Source organism: Pyxicephalus adspersus, chromosome 2 (genome assembly GCF_032062135.1).
Source record: "Pyxicephalus adspersus chromosome 2, UCB_Pads_2.0, whole genome shotgun sequence".
NCBI classification, from domain to species: domain Eukaryota; kingdom Metazoa; phylum Chordata; class Amphibia; order Anura; family Pyxicephalidae; genus Pyxicephalus; species Pyxicephalus adspersus.
The window spans coordinates 9,729,056-9,746,338 of NC_092859.1; the positions used below are offsets into that span (position 1 = coordinate 9,729,056).

Sequence of the window (17,283 nt, forward strand, 5' to 3'; positions counted from 1 at the left end):
TCTGCAATAGCACCTGCCTGATAATTTACCAAAATAGTAAAAATTTGCCTAATTTTACAAAAATTTCCTAAATAGAATTTTTGCAGCAGAATTAATTCTGCTCATTTAAAAGATTGCTCAAAACCCATTTTTTCAAACTTGCCTACCCGTCTTCTTCAGTTTTCTGAAACCATCACTACTTCCCAGCACTACATATCTTCCATCCTATTGTGTGTGAAATTCCCCCACCTACTAGATTGTAAGCTCTTCGGGGCAGGGTTATCTCCTCCTGTATCACTGTCTGTATTAGTCTGTCATTTGCAATCCCTATTTAATGTACAGCGCTGCGTAATATGTTGGCGCTATATAAATCCTGTTTATTAATAATAATAAGTAGAATCCCATCCATACTGTGCAATTCTTGTCAATGTTTTAAAGGGCACCTGATTCTTCCACACCTTCATTACTGCAGGAGAATGTATAGGATATTGAAAGTAGGTGCAGCTTACCTGCCCTCTATTTATACAGGATAGTGAATAAGAATACATATCCATAATAGCTACACTGGATTATAAAACACCTTTATTGCAATTTAAATACACCTTAAAAAAGGAACGTAAAAAAGGAAAATCAAACTGTAGGTAAAACTTCAAAGATGTTAGGCAGGTGAACATTCAGTGTACATTGGAGAATACACAACAGCTAGCATACGTAGCTTTATTGACATAGAAAATGATATTAGTGCATGCTGAAGACACTTAATTGAAACATGATAAGGGGAGTCCACAGGACTTTATGTTCAATTTACGATGGACAACCATTAAGCTCCAGATTATCAGCTAGTATCAAGAAGTCATCACATAATGCTTCATTTTCTGGTTCCTGACATTCTCTGTCATTTGGCCACCATTCAATCCAAGTGTCTTTCCCAATAATGTAGGAGTATCTAAAGAGAATAGTAAAAACATCTTTAACAAGTTATGAAAATGAAAGGCCAGCTTCATCCAATTTTAAGTAGCATCCAACTACAATAACCATTACAAACACAAACAACGATTTGATGAAAAAGCAAATTATTGGGCAATAGAGCTGCAAAAGGCTGACATCATCACTATGTTTTTAGGGATTGAAACCACACAGTACTATCAGTAAATGTCACATGATCCATAAAATAATTGGAATTTTCTTTAGCGTTTTTATGAAGGTTTTTTTAATGAAAGCTAAAAATATGATGTTGGAAATTTAACAGACCTTAAAGTAATTAGTAACCCTAAAGAGAATTATCTTGCTGTTTCTTGTCCATAAACTAATTATAAACTAATTCCTTCTTCTTACAATGATGCGAGTCTCCCCCCCCCCACATGGTCTTCTATTATATATCTCACAGTAAAGGTCACACCTACTGACATGCTTCTCTTCCCTAGGGCTGAATAAAGAGAGTTGAGATTGAAAAACTTTTCTTCACTATTTACCAGTGTAGTAGGACATCCATAGACAAAGTCTTAAAGCTTTTGAAGGCCATTTGATTTTACACACCATGATCGGTTGTAAATGTGGTGTCTTATGTACAAACAATTCCCTTTTGATTGTCAAAGATTCTAATCACTTTGGGTGTACGGGATGGAGCGTTCACACAATTAGTGTTTGTATTGAAGCAGGGGGCAAAGATGAAAAAAAAGTTTACTGTACAGGCGGCCAACGTGAGATTTGAATGGTAACTAGGTTACTTATTGGGCAGTTTCTAGGTACAGAAGACGCTATTAGCTGGTCAGAATTGAAAGGGGGAAATTAAAAATATTATACATGTATGTGCAGTGTTTTGGGACTTCAGACTGATTGGAAAATTAGTAAGATGATCAAGCATAAAATTGGCAGCTGATCCGCTTATCACCAGATCTGGTATAAAATTAGGTGATGTCTCTAACATTTTGTTTGCTGAAGTAGAAGCAGTACCTGGGGACCTGCAGTGCAAGCATCTGCCAACTTTCAGTTCTTTCAATTCTGTGACTAGCCAGGCAAGCCCTGCTCCTCTAAAAGGAGGCTACCTGACCACCCCCACATAAAAGAACAGTCCAGAACAAGGCAATTAAGTAAATATTAGCTGCAGGGATCCTACAGTCAATGCTAGTGACTAGTCCATTGCCTTCTTCTTCCCATTTTTAGAGAAAGCTATATGAATTCAGATCTTCTTTAAGTTGACAAGGAGGAAAATAAGTACAGGTTTTTAAGGTGTATATGTTCACATGTATGGACACACCCAATGATCATCCTAATGAAAGTACCTAGCCCTGTAAATAGGTAGTGCAAGCACTGTATTATGGAAAGAAAGGAAGGGAGTTACTCTTCAGTCTCAGAAAGTAAGAAAACTCCAGGCGGATTGTTTCAGTTCCAAAGTTAGAACTTTAAAAGTAGCAGCTATGTGTTAATACTTTCCTCCTTGCTCTAGTCTTATCTAAGCAACATGTTTGCTATAATGAATTTTTGAACAGTTTGCAACTTGTGTGCTGAAAAGACCAGAGGACCAGCCTGATTGCACACTGGTAGATGCATGTTGAAATTGAATCATGTTTCAAAAGCCTACGTTACCATGAGTGTTTATAGATGGATGAACCTACCCAGATGGCTGTTCCCAAAGGTCACCTCTGACTCCCCAAATCAGATACTGTCTCCCTTTCTTCAAATCCAAGGATTTACGACACTTAATGTGGCTAACAAAGTTTCTTTGTTTGCGCTCAACACTTTCATCTGTACCTGTTGTCAAAAAAAGAGAATAAAAGTTCAAAACATATTAAAGGAGTATAATATTAGTTCTATGAGTTATTAATGCATGTGCATTGTAAAATTGTAAAATGAAGACACACATAGATCCAGTGATGATATCAGTATTTATAAAAAAAAAAAAAGGCTTGTCTGTAACCACATTTGATAAATTCATCTTTGTTTGTCCTGGTGACTATTTTTACAGGAAATGTAGGGTATTACAGTTGACACCAATATATGAAATGGGGAGGAATGTTTGGAGACCCTTTCACCGGGAACAGTTGTCTAAGAGGGGAATTGCTTCTGTTTGGAAAGAAAATCTCCTCTTAATGTCCATTGTGTATTTGTTCTGGGACGTAAAAGAAAATCACACTACACTTCCCAGTGGGACAGAGGCATCAAAAACAGGCTTGCGTAGGTTGTATTTCTTTCTTTTTTCTTACATACACAAATTGGTACCAATTGATTTTAAATCCTTAAACCTGATCATCATCACAGCAATCCATTTACCTAATGTTTATATTTTACATACCTAGCTTGATGACCTTCTCTATAGTCATCACATAATTGTCGTAGTTCTCATTTGCTTCAACTGTATCTAGTCGTGCCTTGAATACTATTGAGAAAAGAAATGTGTCAGTATTAGCAATTAATGAAATGTACTACAAATAATGATTTAGGATTAAGCATCATGTGGTTCTCACCATAGTCCACTCCTTGTCCACAAGCTCTTTCCATTCTTTCTTGTGCATCGATTTCACCTTCAAGTTGTTGTTGCAAGAAACAGTTTGCTGCAAGACAAAAAAAAAGCCCCATGGATCACCAGAAATATTTTTTTTGGCAATGGAAAATGAAAAGATTTGTGTACAAAAGTCATTTTTAGCTTGGTTTATTGGGGCAGTAAGGTCTACTGGTGAACCACAAACATCACATCACTTTGACATCATTTTGATCCAGTAAAGGCCTCCCCAAGGATTTTTTATCATGTGATGATAGTTGGAGGATCCAAGTGTTTGAAAAAAAAAAATGATGATTGTTTTCAACAATGGGGGTCCATTAAGGGTGTTCCCCTCTACTCACTGATATCTCTATATGTTGGGCCAGCTCATTAAGCAATCGTGTTTTCAACAATTATCTTTACTGTATGATTCGTTATTGGTAATGGGTAGTTGACTCTCAAGTCTACGGTTATTATTGGTCAGTGTGCTGTGTATTTGTTGTTGACTTTCTTTCATAATGTTTCTGTACATTTTGGCAGGGTTGGACAACTAGGAGTAGATCAATCAAACATCACCTGCCAAAAGTAAGTAATAACCATTTGGCTTACTTTCTACATACAAAACAGTGCTGCTATGGTGCTAACAATCCCAATTTTCTCTAATGGTGAGCCACTCGTGTGCTGTTCTTGCACCAATGTGATTATATAATCTGATTTTATTCCACAAGTTTCATATGACTTACCTTCAGCACAGCGGCATACATCTGCATGGCAGATTCTGCCCAGTAATTTGCTGCCTTCTTCTAAATGGTAGAATTTTGTGCATCGATTTTCTATAGGAAGATGTAATTACAATGAGAAAAGAGGCAGAAGATATACAAATACATATTCTCAATGTATTATTAAATGACTGATATTGCTTTGCAAATTACAGTGAGAACAGCCATAGCCTTCACATAATGAACAGACATGCGGGTACAATAAATGATTGTGAATAGCAATTTGTGTTTGCTTCAGAGCTGCTTTCTTTTCCAAAAAAAAAAGTCAATGGAGATGGAAAAGCAGTATAATACAGTTTGGAAAGTCAAATGTAGGAGTGAAGGAAATCACATAAAATGGGTCTGAAACTGCTCATAAACGCAAGATAAAAGAATAGAATCTAAATTCATGTTTTATTTGGCCAATTACATGAACCCTTAGACCAGCCTTTCTCAGCCTTTTTACCGTCAAGGAACTTTGAATATAATTTTCAGGAATCAGGGAGCTTCTAATAATAATGTAATCAAAGGTCATTTGGAAATGCCCCTTGTATTGATGTTCAGTGTAAAAGATGACTCCTTATGATGGCAGTCACAATGCTACCCTTATAGACACGAAAAAAATAGTTAATGTCATGCATGTGGTTATGCCAAGTGACGTAAGACCTGAAACTTTGCAGTACTTCATAAGAAGGGAGAACAGTCAGTCACAGGTCAAGGAACCCCTTGCAATCTCTACCTTAGACCTGGTTTTGTGAATATACTTCACAAAGCTTGTCTATACTTCAGAGGAGCTTGTCATTGAAGTTTTTGGTTTTGCTGAGGACCAGTCTTTAATGATAACCAATAAACAGGAAAGCCCTCAGTGTCCCATAAGGCTAATGATTCTGAATCCCCTAAATATCACAATATAAATACGGAAATACACAAGACAGATGTACAATTGTGCACATTCCACTGTTGATGACCCAAATAATTCTAATTCATTCAATGTTTGTAGTTGTAGTTGTTGAAGTGGCAAACTGTACTTCAGTCCTACCTAATTCAGCTTTTAATTTGTGTAGGATGATCAGTTATAATATAGGAGTTATTTACCTGGAGTATAATAGTCATAAACTGTGACAGAAGCTGGCTGGATAAGACCTACTTCAAAGATCTGATGGGCATAGAATTTCACACAATCCTGACGCTTGTGAGAAATCTAAAATGTCAAAGAAAAAGATAGGGAAATTACAATGTTAAACGGACAACAAAAACACTGGATGTAAAAATAACACATTTAAACCAACCCTATAAAATAGATTGCAAATAGTGACTTTCCATTGGTCATTATTTGTATAGGCTGTTACAGTAATGGTCAGTGAGCCCACTAGTAATATAATTTCTTACACTGGTAGTCAGTGGGCCCACCCCAGCTACCTCTCTTACATTGGTGGTCACTGAGCTTCCTCCCCAATTACATCTTCTATTAAATTGGTGGCCCCCAATAACATTCCCATTTACATTAGTGGTCTGTGGCCTTCTCCCTACATGCAGAGTGCTCTAAAGAACCAGGAAGAAATACGTTTGCTTTCCATGTTCAGTACACTGATCCTCACTCTCTCCCATTCATCGCAATTGCTTTTATGTGATATCACATACTCCCCCATTTATCACAGGTTCTTATAAATGACATCATTTACTGTCATGAATGAAAGCATATGGCATCATATACAAGTATCTGTGCAATGAATAGGAGCAACTTGGATGAAGGAAAGATCCTAAAAATCAATATGCTCGAACAGGTAAGCTTTGTCTTCCATCCGTTCTGTGTGCTGCTCTGCAAATTGAGGAAGAGAGGATGGGGGAGGGGAGGGGGGTTAGAGCCCCAGCTGCTTCTCTGTGTTGCTTTGAATATGGAAGAAAAGGTTTTCCTGGGTATAAGTTGACCCCAAAATTTTTTACTTAGGACTCATAGAATAAGAAAAAAAAATACTCAACTTTATAATGACAATCTAGACAATTATTGTCTACCACACTAATATATCCTCACCTTATCCAGGTATAACAGAAGAGTACCCTTATCTGTTGCTCCCTTGTTAATCTCAAATTTTGAGATATATTTGTCCACGCCTCTGGATAGCTATGATTAGAACGAAAATTAAAAGTTAGTAAATTACACTAATTAGGTAAATTTATTCTGGTCTTAAATCCAGAAAACTCACTCTGTTGAGGCTGTCAGTATCTGGAGAAAATCCAGTCATCATGGAAATGTCAATAATAGACATGGTGGCATCCCGGTCCTGCAGATGTCTACAAAAAGGTCAAAGGAGCTTATTATTGTAGGGTGGAAGTGTTTGTTATAAATAAAGTTAAGGTGCAAAGGAAGTGAGGTAGGGAAATAGAAATTAGTAAACTTCTGTTTTAATTTCTGTACACAGAGTGCTGTTCAGCTCTTTGGAGAGGAAAGGGTAATTGGGAAGTACCCCATCACATTCTCCTCCATAGGAAATTATAGCAGTAATCCTGGCTGATTGGTTAGTGATCTATCACTGTGGATCGCAAAATGACTCCAAAGGGGCTACATTACACCTGCTAGAGTTTCATCTGAAACAATCAGTCCTTCATCAATTGTTGAATGATAAATATCTATCTTATGTACATAGCTTGAAAAAGAAAAAAAAGGAGAAAGAGAGAGAGGGGTTGAAAAAAAACAGGTACATGGAAGAAAATTGAAAGCTAGGGAAAAAGAGGGGAAAAGGAAACTGAAAGGTAAAGGATGAAAAGTGAGAGAAAAGGAAAAACATGGGAAAGGAAAGGGAAATAATGAAAAGAAAAGAGAATGTGAAGAAAAAGGGAATGGAAAATGAAATTTAACAGAAAAGAGAACAAATCAGAAAAGAGAATTGTACAAAATAAAATGAAAGAGAAAAGGTAGGAAATAGATAAAAAGAGGTAAAACTAACAGGAAGTAAAGATAAATTAAAAGAAATGGAAAAAAAGCAACAAAAAGGAATGAGGAAAACTGGAAAGAAAATTAAGAGAAAAAAGTGAGGAGATGAAAGTGAAGGCAGTAAATAAATAGAAGTAAAGGAAGTAAGGAAGAAAAAAGATAAATAAAAACGTGAGAAGGAAAGTGAGGAGAAAAAAGAAAAGCTGTAAGAAAGGAAAAGAAAGAAAAGAAAACAGAAAAAGAAAAAGGATAGAAAAAAAGAAAACCATGGGAAATAGAATGATGAGAATAGTAGAAAAAGAAAAGAAAAATAGTTCTGCAATGGCTTGGATACATGAGCCATGGCAAAATATGCTTAAGTAAACTGGTGCTTCTTCTATTCCCTGAGCCTCTAAAGCAAAAATTCAGGCAAATATTTACAAAAATATCTTTTGTCCAGCTATTTGTTTTTTTTTAAAAAGTAATACAAATCCAAAGAAAAAAATGCAAACCTAGATTTCAATATTAGTGCAGGACTCCTAAAGTGCCCTTATTTTAGATTTTCATTTTGAACCACCACTTTGCTTTAAGAGCAGTTAGTATGCAAATGCAGACTTTGTGAGAGTTATTTCAGCTGCCTATCATTTAAAAAATCCCGCATTTCAAATTAACTAAATAATTTAACTTCAGTATGTAACAAGACGAATCATACCTTGCACAGATCTCCAATGAAATACTGGATTTTGCCCCTTCTGGTCTTTTAGCTGTAAGAAAATCTATATATTAATGTACTATAACTATTTGTTTAATTTATTAAAATTCATTGTTTTTGAATTTGTGTTAAGTGTACTTTCGGCAAATTAATATTGTACTTTATGACAAATTGCACATTTTCTGCTTTAAATCAACTGTACATAACCTTACATGTTTATTAGAAAGAATAATTCCTTGGAGGAACCTTACTTTATGTTCAACTAAGGTTCTTCCAGAGATTATTGTGTTCACCAAGTTCACAAGCAAATATAGATATCTGTAAGTGTTGAACTTCAAAACAGTTGCCAAAGTGACAATTGGTGCCCAGATGGTTGTTTACCTAACTGCTTTCAGAATTAGGGTTGTCAGGGGCACTATGAAACCTAGCAATGGGTCCCTACGGTAGCCGATTCAATGGGTTTGCAACGTATGGAATAATGTTTACCAATTGCGCAAGATCACTCATGGAGTCCAAAGAGAAGAAGGTGGAAACCTATAACCCTCTTTGTGTGTTGGATGTCTACATACCCAAGAAAATAAAAGTTAGTTGAGTTTTACATGCCTGTATTATCTCTTGCCAGTATGTAAATGCAGGTAGTAGATGCTGACTAGCTGATTATTGCCTGAACTAATATAATGTTGAATCTCTGAAGTGTAATAAAGATAGAAGAATGTTACTGCTATAACAAATTATTTTGTGATAATACACAGAGCCCTTTTAGGGCCTTACTCTAAGTTCTACTTGATCGATGATTTCTCACAAAACAAAATCAGGCCTTTGAGGGTCAAAAAACCACACACTCACCATTGGGTTCTTCTGCCACTTTGACTGTCAAATCAAAGTTTTTGCATTGGCGTTCTTTCTCTGTCACAATAGCATGATACACTGACATGACCTGCAAGAAAGACACACGTTTCATTTACATGGATATAGGCATTATAGGATAGTCATAGTAATAAAAGTAGAGAAATTTTCAAATATATTGACTGGTCTTGGATGATAGTAACGGTTTGTGAACTATTGAGAGTGGTTGAGAAACAAAACTTTTAATTTTTTTACATTAAAGCAGAACTAAACCCTGTATATACTCATCTGTTCCCGTTGCATCATGGGTACAGTCAACTTCATCCTCCTACTCATCCTTGCTTAAAGCATTGACCAGGCCAAAATGACGTAACTCCTGTGCAGGCGTTCCAGAATTCATTCAGTCCCAGTAGCATACGCAGCTCAGGGATATTGGCAGTTTTAGGGGGTGATCAGGCAGGTGAGTTTGTTTTATGGCAGTGGGGAAATTGCCAGTCCGTTTCTACAATAAAACTCAGACTGCAAACTTCTAGTTCCACTTTAGGGGTATCTGTTGTTGCCTCTAAAGCCATAGGCCTAAATTGTACACAGGGACTGATTGAGATTAAGACCCACCGCCTTCTGGCACTAATCTATGCCCCTGTCATTCAGCTGGCTAGACCAATCACCTTTAATGGTTTTAGAGGATTTAGGAAGTGGGCCACTGAAAAATGTTGCAGGTAACTGTTTCAAATTAGTGTAGGTGTTCATCAGCATCTTCAGATCATTCATCAACTGCTTTGATGATATCAAAATGGTTGGCAAGGCAAACATCAGCTGAAAACCAGATAAGTAATCGTGAACTGTTCCTGACACCCCTTAGCCAGTAGAACTGCTGCCTTTAGTACACCTTAACAAACAGCTTTCAACCATGTGTCTCTCGAAAACGCTCCGATATTATCAAAAGGGTAGGCGCGCAAAGACTGGGTCTGGTGAACTTCTAGAAGCTTTGTCAATGTATTTCTTTAACAATGAATTTCCAAAATTGTAATAGGTAAAAGTGATCAGAGTGGTATCACCTTCAACATGGTTTCTTCATAACATACCGTGAGTGTTCCTTGTCCTTTGCCCTTTGCAGTCACCTCAAACTTTTTATTGAGTCGGGTCTGCAATAAAATTTACTTTGTTTAGGATTAAATAAAAAATTAACAATGAAGATCACAGACTGAAACAAAGCAAATCAAGGTAACTTTTTAAATGCATGCTGTCATTGCCAAAAATCAGCCTGGCCCTGGTGTTTTCTACATTCAAAAAATGTGTTTATTGTTGTTTAAAGTTATAAATGATAGTGCAGTTCCCACTCTACATCTGAATCATGTAGATGTAGGTCTGTAGGTGTGTGTGTTTTGTGAAAAGACAGAAAGCTACTTATTGCTAAAGTGGATGAAAAATGCAATTTCAACTTTATACGTATTACTGTACCTGTACTCTCCACTTTTAACCTACTCAGAATTTTTACATATAAAAATGGCAGGTCTAGAAAATTGAAATGAAAAAGTGGACAACAGGTTTTGTTCTACACTCTTTTAAATGGCCCCCTGTCCCCCAACTTTATAGAGTACATATTTGAGTCAAATATCACATTAGTTAGGAGTAATTTTACCAACCACTCATCTCTAGAATTAGTATACACTTCTACTAGTTGGTAGATATTGGGTTGATTTACTAATACCATACTATATAAAAGGAGTTTAGGCTTTTCTTTTAGCAAAAGTGTATTATTACTCTGCATGGGATATTTGACTTTGCTAAATAAGTGAATTGAAGCTTTGCTGACTTTAGCTATCCAATCGTGTACAAGCAAAACTCATGTTTTTTTTTTGTTTGTTTGCTTTTTTAAAAAAAAGCCTTTGCAAAGTGATGTTTCATCACATTCCCTAAACTTAGTGGATTCTCGCCTTACAGATTGGGCCTGAAAGCTCTCCAAGACTGGAGTAGATAGACTATATTGGGAGAACCTGGGTGATCCAGCAAACCTAAAATGGATCAACAAAGTCAAACAAGAAGGGTCAGCAACAAGTTGAAACTGAAAAGTCTAAGGATGAAAGTATAAAAAACAAGCTAATAAATACTAAAATGGGTCATCTGTTCCCAGTGTCTGATACACTTTAATTGAGGTTGTAGCCATTCAGAATAAGTGAGAATGCCTTTTTGCATGGATAGGCTATGTACATAACAGTGGCAGCAGGTGAGCAGAGGAACAATTGGAAGGCTCCAGAACCAGAAGTGAGGCCACAGAAGGAGTGAAGGTAGACAAATCCAGCAAAAAGATGTGCAAGCTTGTGTACAACCAGAAGACCCCTTGCTGAGATGGCATGAATATTTATCTCAAATTGGCATGTTTTGGGCAGGCAGGTCTTTGTCAGTTGAAAAGAAAGCTGTCCAGTGCAGTGTTCTAAATAGCGTACTCATAATAATAATATTATTAATAATACTCTTACCTCAGCAGAGCGTGCAAGCAGGGCATTCTGCATAAAGAGGCGGTATGATAAAGGTGATTTTCTTTCAGGAAGATGAATAGACACATCCATATCTAATGTTGTAGCAGTTGGAACATCTATCTGATACTGAGCCAAGCTTTGAAACATTACGATGGTGGCCTAAAAGTCGTAAAAGGAAAAGGTTAGAAAAAAACAGTCATAGTCAATATATTCCTATTATATATAGCGATCAAGACTCAAGAAAAGTTACTACCACAAAGTGTTTTGTCTGATCCAAAAAAGCTTTGGCATCCAGAAGCAATAAAATGAAGTAGTAATAACTGGCAATAAAATGTGATGGTTATATGTGCTGGAACCTTCAGGTAGCTGCACCTTTATGTTACCAGAGTCACCCGTACAAGGCTGAGCCCTGGGCTTTTGCTCCCATAAACCTATTATTTATACTTCAATGCTTACAAGCCTTCCACTTTCTACCCATTCTCTTAATATTTGTAAATATACAGTATATGCCTGTGTGTGCAACCAAATTTAATATTGAAATATACCATACCAAATTTTTCTTTCAAGTGGCCCTACATTGTTGCTAAGCAGATTTGATCACCAGATAAGTCAAAGGTGTCCAATATCTTACAGTTTATTTCCTTGACAAATCATCATGCTGTACGGAAGGACTTTTAGGACTCTCCCTGAGAACATAGTGGTCTCACTCCAGAGGTCTGACACTCATCAGAGAGGCAATTTAGGCAAGGAGCATATGTTTTGATGATTGTGAAGCTCTGAGTCTGACTCTACAGAGAGATCACTGCATCTTAACAGAGATCATGCTGGCAGGGGACAGGCTTTTCTACTCATCAGCAGTGGTTGCTACCTAAAGAAACAAGCTGTATGCACATTTTTTGTTTTCATTCATCCAGGTGTTTATCCAATTAAAACTGAAGGATGACCTTTATTTTTAAGAGAAACAGAAGCATTGGTGACACCTACTTGTGTAGATCCATACACTGCTCCATAGTATCTTTGTTCAGACAACCAGCGTACAATCGGTCCGGTGGGTTCATAGTCTTTTAAGCGCAGAAGAGCAAGCAGAGCGTAAGATGTGCCCTCCAGGGTTATGAATCGTGATCCTTGTTCATCCCAGTGGGTCTTGTCTTTGGGGAAAAATACACCACAGAATTAATGGCACAGAACAAAATCAAGAAATTAGCACATAGGCTATACAGACACACTCTGTAAAAAAACAGAATCAACTATTCCACAACCTCATGACCTTATGTCATGAGAGACATAAAGGTAAACCTTTTAGAAATACTGTATGCTTGGCTGTCATGCTGACCTACATTCTTTATCCAACACGAAACAAGGATCTGACTTTTAACTTCCAACCTTCCTGACTGGAATATTTGTCAATGATTCAGAATTTACCGGGGTTTAGATACTAAAAAAATATAAAAAAACTGTTAGCAAAAAGAATAATCCCTTTGCAAGTTATATTTTACTCAGCTGGGTGAAAAAAGATAAAGCTCTTCTGACGCAATCATTTAATAAAGGGCAAGCAAAATTCCTGTTTTGCTTGCACGATTGGGTATATTTTGAAATGAATTTAGACCACATTTGGCTACTAAGCTACATGAAATTTCCTTTGGAAAGGGAAAATACACTTTGCTAGGTGTCAGACTTACCTCTTCCTTGCGCCTCTCTGGGGCGCATGCCTGCAGTTCTAAGCCAAGGCGCTTGCTCCCCCAGATTTATTCAGCATTGCCCCTCCCGCTGGCCAATCAGGAAATAGTCTCTTAATCACCATTGACTATTTAGCTAGCTCACACAGCACTAAGCGTCCGTCCAACATGTCTCCACTAGCGTCGAGCCCCCTAGCTCTGCTAAGCAATTCCTGTATACCCGCTGTTTAATTCAGTGCTTTTCCTTGTCCAGCTCCTCTGTTAACCCCCTGTTGCCTCGTCCTTTGTTTTCCCACCAGTTTCCTTGTGTTGTTCCAGTGTTCCTCTTTGTCTGTGGTTCCCTGTATCAACCTGTTCCTCCTGTTGGTTCCAGTGTCTCTTGTGTTCCCTATGTCTGCGGTGGCCCCTGTGCCACCAATGTCCATTTCCTGAATCCCTTGTATTTGACCTCTGGCTTGTGAGCTGACCTCTCTTGCTTGCTGCCTGCCTCGACCCCTGCTTTCCTTAACAATTCTTCTGCCTAGTGATTTGTTACTGTGTTTCATCCTACCCACCCTGGTGTGCCCGAGGACAGCAACCTGGCTGAAACCAGCAGCACAACATCCTCACTACTAGAGGCTCTGGGAAAGACCTGGTTACTGTTTAGACTCTGAGGCTTGGCCCTTCTCAGGACTTACACCACCTCTATGTAAACTGTAGCCCTGGGGCCCTGTCTCCCCAAGCAAGGCACTAGGTGAAAGGTCTTAACCCCTTCATTATATAACCCCTATGTCTTCTTTACAAGAAAACATTCCTAACTGCCTGTTTCTTTAGAATGCATATGCCCAGTTCATTGTATATTCCCAGCATTCTTTGGTGCCAGATTAAACTTCTTTGCACATGACAAAGAGTTACTACAAAGATGGGTGAAGGTCTCAAACCCCGGAAAAGACTGGTACTAAAGTTCTACTTTTAGGTTTTCATTATCAGCAGGTCATTATTGCAGAAAGAGACAGGCGATGTACCCTTCTGCAATAATATGTCTTACCTGCCAAAAAGCTGAGCTGTGCATGCGCCCACAATCCCGGCTTCCCTTGCATGTGCCAAGATCAATGAAATCCTGTGCACCTGTGCAGGAGTTTTGTCACCCTGGCAAGGCAAATAAAGTTGGCCAATAATCATCTCTGGAAGAAAAGAAGGAGGATGGCAGCGGCAATGGAATGAAGATAGGTGATTCGCACACAGGTGAGTCACTTCATAAAAATGTGCAATCCGTCACTGTACCTGTAGCCACAGACATCAATTTTGCTGAATTGTCAATGGATCCAGCCATAGCAAGGGCGTATGTTGCAATTGCAATGGAGTATGGTTTCTTCAGATTTGGATACTGGCCCAGCAGGAAGCTGGCTGCCTTTTCAATACTGAGCTTCAGGTTCTAATAAATAGCAGAAAAAAGTAAAGAGTTAGTGGTACTGTAGAGAATTTTTAATGAAGAATTTTGCCTTCTTGATAATTTACATTAACAGTATATATGTCAAAAAAGTGCTTGGTATCTCTATGTGGATATATGGTTATTAACTAGGCCCTTTTAGGTATATCAACTTTTTCAGATGTTGGATCGTCATTCTCAGCTGTGTGCTGAGCAAGGTCATCTTTAAAGCCACGTTACTTACATTCACATGTGGAGTACAGACAGCCTCACTCTCCAACATGGCAATCAAGATGAAGGATGTGAGAGCAACATCTGGTTCTTTTGATCCTTTAAACCCACCCTGTGAGAAAAAAAGAATGAAGAAAGGTGATGTTGAGACCTTGCAAAAATTTAACTGGCAGATAATGAAGACCATAGATCTAAACTAGTCAAGAGTTTACCCTTCAATGTTGTCTCAATCTTCATGGTAGCGTTACAGATCAAGTCTAGTCAAGTGTGACTATATATACTAAGTGTAAGTTTGATGATATTTGATCACATTCATACTTTACCACCTCCCTTTTCACATTCTATACATCTTACTACTAGGCAAAATATAAATGTGATTTGTATTGATTGACGCTTTGTCCAGGTTTTATTTTTTCAACAGAAAAAAATCCCATTTAGTTGCACAACTCCAATCCTCAAGGGCCATATACCGTATATGCCAGATATTCATTTAAACAGATTCATTTGCTGAATCTTCATAAACCATACCTTATGAAATATACTGCTTTGTTGGAGAAATGCTAACAGTCTGTGCTTACCCTGGCCTAGAAGAACTGGAGTAGAGAGTCCTGATTAAGTTTTAGCAAAGAACTGCCACTTTTTTCATCATTTATAAAACTGTTAACTGAAAGTAAGAAAAGATAACCTTAGGCTGATCAATAGATTTATAAATTCAAGTTCTCAAGTACTCAATAAAACTGCAAACCGCGTATTCTGCAGGGTAGAACTCCAGGGTATTCAACCATCTTTAAATCTAAAGATTATTATTATTACTTCTATTCATATGGCACTGCCATATTAGGCAGCGCTTTACAAAGTCCATTGACATGTCACTAGCTATCTCACAAGGTCCCTCACAATCTTATGTCCCTACCTTAATAATATGTCTTTAACACAGACTAAGGCCAATTTTTTGGGGGGAAGCCAATTAACCTAACTGCATGTTTTTGGAATATAGGAGAAAACCCATGTACCCGGAGTACCGGAGAGAGAGTACCCGGAGGAAACCCATGCAAGCACAGGGAGAGCCTCCAAACTCCATACAGATAGTGTCCTGGCCAAGATTTGAACCTGTGATCTAAGCAGTGCAAAGGCCAAAGTTCTAACCTCTGAGCCACCATTCTGCCCCAAGATGTCATGTCATGTCATGTTGTGTAATATGATTAGTAAAGGTTGAGGAGTTTTTCCATTTCTTGTTTTGTCATGTGATAATAATTTGTTATATGACATCACTTTAATGCCAATCTTTGGCTAACACTTTAAAAAAATGTATGGTATCAGTTGTAATGTAAGAGATAAATAATAATGGTTAATAGGTACATACAATCATCTCCTGATGAATTACTGGAGCATCTTCTTTGAACAAGCCATCTGGTTTTTGTTTCTCAAGGATCAGCCACTTGATGGCACCACACAGCACATGAGGTTCTATGTCCATCAATGGTCGAGCCATGGCAAATACTTTGGCCACATATCCTGTCAGCCTGTGTAGAAAATATCATCATAAACTACATAGAAAAGAAGAAGCAGAGCAAGTTGTTATCATGAATAAAAGACGCAGCTTTATCAAGAACCAAGCAGAGCCAGGACATTCATCATATATAAAAAAAAGCATACAACAGGAGAAAGGCAATACAACACCCAACATAATAAAAAAGAATAAAGTTATGCTGAATGATGTTTAAGTATAGATTTTTTTTTACCATGTGCTGGCTGGTCTGTCCTTGAAAGCGGCATAGGAACCGTCTGCTTTGCGATAAACAAGTTGCTGTACATAACCTAGAGATTAACAAGATGTTAGAATGACCAAGCGCAATATATCTCCCTGATACATTTTTTTCACACTTTCAAGCAGTCCTTCATTAAAGGTGTAGTTGTCAGGTACTTGTAGACACTATATTACTTTGGTTAAAAATGGGTATAAAATTATGTTTCACAGATTACATACAAAGAAACAAAATACATATGGATAAATCACACTTTAATTGGCATTCATATATGCATTCAAAAAAAAAAGGTTTCCCTTCCCGACGTGTTTCGCCCAGATGGCTTCCTCAGGTTACTCGGGGAACCAATAGCAGGAATTTTGGATATCTCAATGTCTTTAATTCATTAAAAACAGTAAGTCTATGTTGTTGGAATTCTACTGCTTGCCTTAATGTATATTGTCAAAGTATATTGTCACTTCCTAATGATGTTCATAATTGGGATATGCCCTGCCTGTGGATCTAGACCACATGTGGTGATGAAAGGAGAGATCACAAACGATTGTGACAACACCAAAGACACCAAAGTGTGTCTCTTATTTCCAAACTCCACTGAAGCAAGAATGTAAACAAGTAACTGTAGCAAAACGCTATGATTAGGTATGATATAAATATCAAAAAGGAACACAGGTGCCTTAGATAATAATAGTGTAGGTATATGGAAAGCACAATCTCTTAGCATTTTCCTCATAGCATTGTGCTAGGTAGTTGGCATCATGCACAGAAACACATTTACATAGTTAGGTTAAAAAAAGACCATCAAGTTCAACCTCTATGGAAATAAACATACTACAAGCCAGCATATCCCAAATAAAACCATGAAAGCATAAATAGTTTATTCAAGGACCCTTATAAACTATGGTTTACATTTGCTCCATCAGGGGAAAAAATCCTATGTGATCCCATAAGAGAATCTCCAATTCTTGATTAATATCTTTAACATGTTCCAGTTGCTCTTTAACAGCATCAGACAAGACCTCTGTGTCTGGAGATCATTTT

At 37.5% G+C, this 17,283-nt stretch overlaps 1 protein-coding gene across 1 annotated transcript in view; it reads right to left on the reverse strand.

Annotated features, from left to right (window-relative positions):
- Positions 1-544: 544 nt before the first annotated feature.
- Positions 545-17,283, reverse strand: part of LOC140322826 (complement C3-like) — a 42,674-nt gene continuing 25,935 nt past the window's right edge. The window contains exons 25-41 of the mRNA XM_072399439.1: positions 16,222-16,297; positions 15,843-16,002; positions 14,493-14,591; positions 14,104-14,254; positions 12,149-12,312; positions 11,165-11,323; positions 9,770-9,829; positions 8,685-8,775; positions 7,839-7,890; positions 6,420-6,507; positions 6,248-6,337; positions 5,311-5,416; positions 4,201-4,290; positions 3,444-3,530; positions 3,272-3,355; positions 2,595-2,730; positions 545-925 (exon numbers count right to left, since the gene is read on the reverse strand). Of these exons, the coding sequence (XP_072255540.1) occupies positions 784-925; positions 2,595-2,730; positions 3,272-3,355; positions 3,444-3,530; positions 4,201-4,290; positions 5,311-5,416; positions 6,248-6,337; positions 6,420-6,507; positions 7,839-7,890; positions 8,685-8,775; positions 9,770-9,829; positions 11,165-11,323; positions 12,149-12,312; positions 14,104-14,254; positions 14,493-14,591; positions 15,843-16,002; positions 16,222-16,297 (1,835 nt within the window). The 3' untranslated portion in view covers positions 545-783. The remainder of the gene's footprint in view (positions 926-2,594; positions 2,731-3,271; positions 3,356-3,443; positions 3,531-4,200; positions 4,291-5,310; positions 5,417-6,247; positions 6,338-6,419; positions 6,508-7,838; positions 7,891-8,684; positions 8,776-9,769; positions 9,830-11,164; positions 11,324-12,148; positions 12,313-14,103; positions 14,255-14,492; positions 14,592-15,842; positions 16,003-16,221; positions 16,298-17,283) is intronic.